At 36.1% G+C, this 7,208-nt stretch overlaps 1 protein-coding gene across 1 annotated transcript; it reads right to left on the reverse strand.

Annotated features, from left to right (window-relative positions):
- Positions 1-829: 829 nt before the first annotated feature.
- LOC110091802 lies at positions 830-1,795 on the reverse strand. The gene has a single exon (XM_020816050.1). It carries the CDS (start codon positions 1,793-1,795, stop codon positions 830-832), a length of 966 nt encoding a protein of 321 aa, XP_020671709.1.
- Positions 1,796-7,208: the final 5,413 nt, after the last annotated feature.

Consider the following 7,208-nt stretch of genomic DNA (forward strand, 5'->3'; position numbering starts at 1 on the left):
AGAGCACCTTGTTCTGTCTGTCCATACCAACAAAGCTTATTACACTAGAAGAAATAACTGAATCACAATCTTCTTTCTTCCCATGTTTAACTTTATTTCTATTGCTCCATGATATCCATAATAGTGAAAAATATAACTTTACCGTCATAGGATTTGTGTCAGAAAAATACTTCAGCTCATCCATACAATGCTGAAATGAATTGAATAGAGGAAAAAGAAAACCCCATTTTCTCAGTATACAAATTACCTTTACCAGCTTTGGACAATTAGTGGTCACATAATCCACACTCTCCACCTCTTCACATCCTCTTGGACACAAACTGCAGTCGGTCATCTTTCTTCTCATCAAAAATTCTGCTGTTGGAACAACACCTTTGCACAATCTCCAAATGAACAATTCCACCCGAGCATTTAAATTCATCTTATGAATCCAAGAGTAAGGATCCTCACCTGCAACCTCCTTCACAGTGTATTCCTTAATCATAGCCGAAACTGAATTCCCTGTCAGTTTCTTTTCCAGCTCCATGAAGTCCTCTTCATCTTGGCAAATCTGAATGTTACTAATCACATACACCAGTTCTTTCCCCAAAAAAGAAGTAACTTCTCTATATTCCACCTGCCATCTAGAATAAAGAAGTAGAGCGTAGTATTATCATCTTCAAACATAGCTACATAATAAGGTTATCTGAGTAAGCTTTTATCAAAAATCCAAACATCCTTCAAAACTTTTATACATGTACCTCTCACCACATTCCATCTAACAAAACTTCTAAGAGCATTCCAGCCACTGGCGATGATCCTCCATGCCGAAGAGCCTCCCTTTAATACATCATTTCTCCACCAATCTTAACTGTATCTGGCCAACAGATTCCTGTTTAAGAAAGAATTTGGCTTCTCTACTAGATTCCAAGCAAACATTGCTCTCATTGGTTCTAAGCTTTAGACAGTCGAATGAAGATCCACCCAATGCTCTCAGTTTGCACAGCTCTTCCCAAGCCACATAATGCATCCCATGTTTTCCATCTTGTTTATTCCAAATAAAATTCCTGCAATACTTCTTAAATTCCTTCAAAACACTTAATGGAATAAGGGAATGAGAAATTAACAATAATGGAAGATTACAAAAAACTAATTTTTCCAGAACCAATTTTCCAAGAAGGGAAATATATCTATTTCCCCATGTATTTAAAATCTTCAAGGATTTATCCAATGAGAATTGAAAATCTTCCTTCCTCAATCTCCTTAAAGACAACTTTGTTCCCAAATAGTCAAATTCTTCTACCACCTTAATCCCCATGATCCTTGCAATTTTCTTCTTCCTTCTACTCTCAACTATTCTACCAATAATCATTGAAGATTTTTGAAGATTCGGTCTTTCTCTTGTCCAGCCGCAATAATTACTTACAATGCTCTTTATCTTCTTAATGCTCTTTAGCTTAGCATCATATAATAAAAGGACATCATCTACATAAAGAAAATGTGATACCTTCTGCCCCCTTGAAGAAACCTTGATGCCTAAGTCCTTGCCTTCCTGGAGAAGGACATTAGATAATAATTGGGAACAAATGATAAGCAGAAAAGGGGAGAGCGGATAGCCCTGACAGAAACCACTCCTCCCCATGATCCACTTGGAGAGTCTTCCATTGATTAAGATAGAAAACCTTGGCTCCATAATGCATTCCATCACCAACTTCATGTACTTAACGGGAAAGCCAATTTTTTTCATCATCTCATAAAGAGTTGTCCAACACATGCGGTCATATGATTGCTCCATGTCCAGCTTGATAGCAACCATACCTCCATTTGATTTAGAAATTTTGATTTTATTAATCAATTCCTGAGCTAGCAATAGATGATCCGATATACTCCTCCCTTTCAAAAAAGCAACCTACATTTCTGAAATAACCTTTGGGATTACCAGCAAAGCCTATTCAACAAAACCTTAGCCATAATTTTATATATACAATTTCATAAGCTAATTGGACAATAGCAATCAGGAGAGATTAGGCTACTTATTTTCAAGATAAGCACAATAAGTGTGTCCTTCCATTCCCTACACAGTATACCTGATTCAAAGAATCTCCTCACAGCTTTACATACATCATTCCAGATAATATTCCAATAATTTTTAAGAAAAGAATATGTGATGCCATTATATTCCGGGGCTTTATTACTTCACAGCCCTTTGATAACTTCAATTATCTCCACATCTGAAATAACTGCCTCCAAACTTCTTCTATATGCATCATCCAGAATAGCTCTCAGGACTGGCCAATTGTTTATGCAATAACTCCTTTGCATCCACTTATTTTGAAATAAATTGAAGAAGACATCATTAAGTATCTCTGGTTCCTCAGTGAGTTCTCCATTAGCTTTTTAATTTGAGAAATCCATTTTCCATTTCTTCTAGCATTTGCAAAAGAATGGTAAAATTTAGAATTAGTGTCCCCATCCTCAATCCACTTTGCCTTTGCTCTTTGTTTCCACCAAGTTTTCATCCGGGCAAGAACCGAATTAAGTTCCTTGACTTTAGATCTCAACAGCCAAAGCTTCTCATCACTTAGCCACCGCATACTAGCCACTTCTTCTTGAATCTGAAATATTACCTCTTTCAATTCCTCCTTCTCCTTTGCAAAATCCTTTATTTTAGTCTTACTCCAATAATATAACTCCTGCAATGCTTTCTTACATTTCTTATTAAGGATTTACATATCATCTCTTTAAAATCCCTTGCTCCATACTTTAGCAATAATGAGTGTTGAAGCTTTATACGAAATCCAAACATCTTCAAACTTAAGATTCCCACGCCTTCTTCTAGAAGATTAAGAAATCTTTAAGACTATTGGACAATGGTCAGAGGCTACCCTGACTAAGTGTCTTACCACTGCTACTTGAATACCATTGATAGCCATGGAATTAAGCAAACACCTGTCCATTCTCTCAAGTATTCGATCTCCTCCTGATTTATTGTTACACCAAGTGAACCTTGGTCCCACAAATCCCACTTCATACAAGTCATTCAAATTCATAAAATCGGCCATCTCTTTGGGACCTCGTGAGAAAATAAACTTACTTCCACCTTTCTTATCTCCTTGAGACAAAATACAATTGAAATCCCCCCTCACCCCCCCCCCCCCCTTCCCAACAATGAAAGGAACCTTTTTAATAGCTACCTTCTGTAAACTTCCCCATAACTCTCCCCTCTTCACAACCTCCTTACTCCCATAGATAGTTGCAATCATCCACACCCCTTTGTTGAAGACATTAAGGTCCCCAATAACACACTGTTCTAACCTCTTTAGAACGGAGAAAGAAGCCAATTCCGACCTCCACATAACCATAATACTTCTAGATAAACCTTCTGACGGAAGAATAAATAAGTCAAAATTAGGTCCCATAATTTTCTCAAAGGAAACTTTGTAAAAAGCATTGATCTTTGTTTCCACTAACCTCATAAATAGAATACCCTGATCTTTAATCACCTCCTTAAGATATAGAGAGGCCTCTTTTTTCTTGGCCGCCCTAAAATTCCAAAATGCTAGGGAATTCATTAATATAATCTAGGGGATGAGGCCCCTTCCCTCCTTTTGCTTCCACCACCAACAAAATTCCTACCACGAGGAATGTTCTTAATTGGTCCAAGAGATATAGATCTTTTGCCAATTTTATTTTATTCACCTCTCCATTAGCACCTCCTTCCCTTCCCAAATTATTTCCAGATTTATTTTGGTGAAAACCCTCTTTACTACTCATCTCCTTTACCTTACCAACACTACCTCCTTCATTTCCAACCAAACTCCTATCCACTTCTATCACATCTTCATTCAATATATCCTCATTAACATATTTCATAATATTAAATTTATTAACATAATTTGATATACATGGAATATCATATTTAGAGATCATACCCAAATCACCTAAGAATTGACCTCACATTTGTCAAAAGATCATTTCTTCATCTCTGCTTCAACTCCATTTTCTTCATCCATGTGTCAATCACCTTCCAAAATGAATTCACCTTCTTCTAACTGTTCTACATCATCAATCAACCCAGCTTGCTTTTGGTGAGAAGAAACCTTCTTGTTATTAGAAGATAGACCAGATCTCTCTTCCTGGATAACCGAGACTGGTTTAGCAATCTTCTTAACAAATCTCAAATTATTAGATTTCACTACATTACTTCTTCGAAAAGGGCTTTTTCCTTTCTTGTGGTTAACAAGAATCCACGGCCCATAGGACGGTTCCTTAACTACCTCATGCATAATTCCCCCTCCAGCTTCCTTATTACTATTATTAACTGCAACCCTTACCACCTTGGGAATGGTCTCTTTTAGTGCACAATCACTCTTCATGTGTCCAATCATTCCACACTAAAAACAAAAGTTAGCCCCTTCTCATATTCCACTCTTTGAAAGAATCTTCAAGAAATGTTGTCCACCCATACTCCCAACGAAAGTGGTTGATCAAGCTTCACCCGAACACATATTCTAGCAAATTTCCTCCTCCCCCATTGGAACATATTCCCGTCCATCATTAAAGGTTTACCAATTCTAGAAGTAATTCTTACTATATTTACTTCATCCCAATATTGCAATGGCAGATGTGGCATTCTAACCCAAATTGGAGAGGTTAGATCCTTCGTGGATAACGAAGAAAATTCCGTAGACCATCTCTCTATCCCTTCTATATGTCCATTAATAAACCATGGACCTCCTGAAAGAACTACTTCCACCATCTCTTCTGATTTAAACGAGCATAAGAACCAACCCCTACCCAAAGTGGTGAAGTGATATTGCCCCAAATGACTCCATTACCTTCTTACTTCCCAAGCTACCAAATGAGACGCCAATTCTTTTCCAAACACCTTAATCACCACCAAATTCAATAGCTTCTTTGAATTCAAAATCTCCAGATCTTCAATCATCCTCACGGCCTTACCATCTTCTGATAAAATCATTTCTTCTTCTTTAAAATCAAGTTTGATATAAGGCTTGTTACTCCAAGGATTAATATTGCCCATACTATTAGTAGTATTAGGCATTTCATCATTCACCTTAGCCACACTCGATTTATTATTCTCATTCACCAATGAATGAATATTATTGTTAACCAAATTCAGTGAATTCCCATTTATCACACTGTATCTAGGGATTACATTTGAATTCCCAAATCTATTAACAAAAATTTTTATTCCTAGAGATGATGCAACAGGATCCATTGAGATAGAGGAAGAAAAAAGTTTTTCAGTTCTAGGAGTAACATTGACCACTTGTTCTTCAATTCCTTTACCTTTGCCTTCCACATGCTTCATACTTCTTCAATTCCTTTACCTTTGCCTTGCGGTTTAACCAAATTATTCTCAGAATATTGTTTGGATTTCAGCAACAGCGATTCATTACCTTTCACATCTAACTTGAAATTCCAAATGAAGGATGGAAACCTAGTCGCCGGGGCCTGTGCTTGCCGGCGACTCTCCGCCACCATCAACCACACCTATTCCTGATTACCAGGAACAAATTTCGGGAAAAAAATTTGAATTTTCATGAGATGGGCATGCTTAGCTGTAGAGTTTCTTAATGAAATTCTAACCATTATACTAAAAGGTTCCTAGATGTTTAAGGGTTTAGCTTCTTTTTACTTTTTTTTCAAGGAATGCAAAAATTGCATTAAAATGAAAGAGAAAGCACCCAATACAAGCTATAAAGACAAAACTATTGGTTCCTTTATGAACATGAAAAAGGAACCTTATTGAAAGCATATTTATTAAAGTAAACTTATTATAATTGAAATGAAACCCACAATTTCCTATTATAAAACCTTTGAGATGCAAGGGATACCAAAGTATTAAACAACCCGAGGGTTGATTAGTATCCCAGAGTTCCCAACCGGTTAAAGAATAGGACTTAGTAACGATCCCATAATCAATTAGAATAAGTTTAAAAATAAATAACAAACAAAAGGAAAAAAGAAGTAACAAATTCTAAAAAGGATAAAACAGTAATCGAAGACATCAAAAAATCACATAGGAATATCACTGATAGATATTCCAAATGCAATTTCCAACTTCCAAAATCATAATTAAAACCTATTAATTTCTCCATCTTCAAATGTCTTTCAACATTGTTGATAGCAAAAAGGAAACCAGCTTGCATATTAACAAGATAAAAGAGAAGAACATCTAATATCGTTCTTCATTTTAATTCCAGCCAACCTTCTTCTAGGAAGATCATTCACCGGTCATAAGGTCTAAAGTTCTTTGAACAATATGTGTTTAGAGCTGGAAGAACCACTTATCTTAGTAGGAATAGTATTTCCCTTTTTAAAAATAGTTTTTTTAACATTCAAACTGATTTCCGAATTAGGAGAAATATCTCTCATATCAACAACACTATCTACCATTTCAGAAAAATTCGTTGAGTTAGTAGATGGAGATTCCATAGTTGAGGATCCAATAGAAATTTCCATATCATTAGGAGCTTTTACGGGCTGAATTGAATTAAGAGCTGATTCAGTTATACTTTCTGTAACGCCTTCCTCTATTCCCTCCTACAAAAGAGAATGTTTGATTTTTGAATAATCTATCGTGTCAGTATCTAGAGCTTTCATGGGTAAAGCTTCTGTAATGGCTTCCTCTCTTCCATCCAATGAAAGAGAATGTTTGAATTCATCCACCGTAATAGCTTCCAGAGATTTCATGGGAAGGGAAGAAATAAGAGGTCTTATTGGTTCAGTAACAAATTCTGTTTCTGAACTTACTGCATCCTTTATTCCTTCCAGCAATTTAGACTGTTGGATTTCAAATTTTGAACTTTCCACCGGATCAGCAAACTTCCCTGGCTCAGCATAAACAGTTACCTCATTTTCTTCCATAATATTAGCATTTTTGAAATGAATATTGAATTCTGAATGGTCTCCATAGGAAGATAAGCATGATCTGAAATTGAGCCATCAGAGATAATCCGGCGATCTGGAGGAGAATCTTCAACATGATTTTTAGAAGCATTCCACTTAACACTTTTATGCCTCTTTTAAGATTTGAATTTCACGTGCATCTAAGGTCCATATGAACTATCTTCAACTAGAAATGGATCTTTGGGAACCTCCTTATCAATCAAATCCAGATTTTGAAAACCATTTGGACATACCACATCTATGTGTCAAATTCTTTCGCATTTGAAACAAATAGATGATAAATTTTTAAACTC

Source organism: Dendrobium catenatum, unplaced genomic scaffold (genome assembly GCF_001605985.2).
Source record: "Dendrobium catenatum unplaced genomic scaffold, ASM160598v2 fragScaff_scaffold_1067, whole genome shotgun sequence".
Lineage (NCBI taxonomy): Eukaryota > Viridiplantae > Streptophyta > Magnoliopsida > Asparagales > Orchidaceae > Dendrobium > Dendrobium catenatum.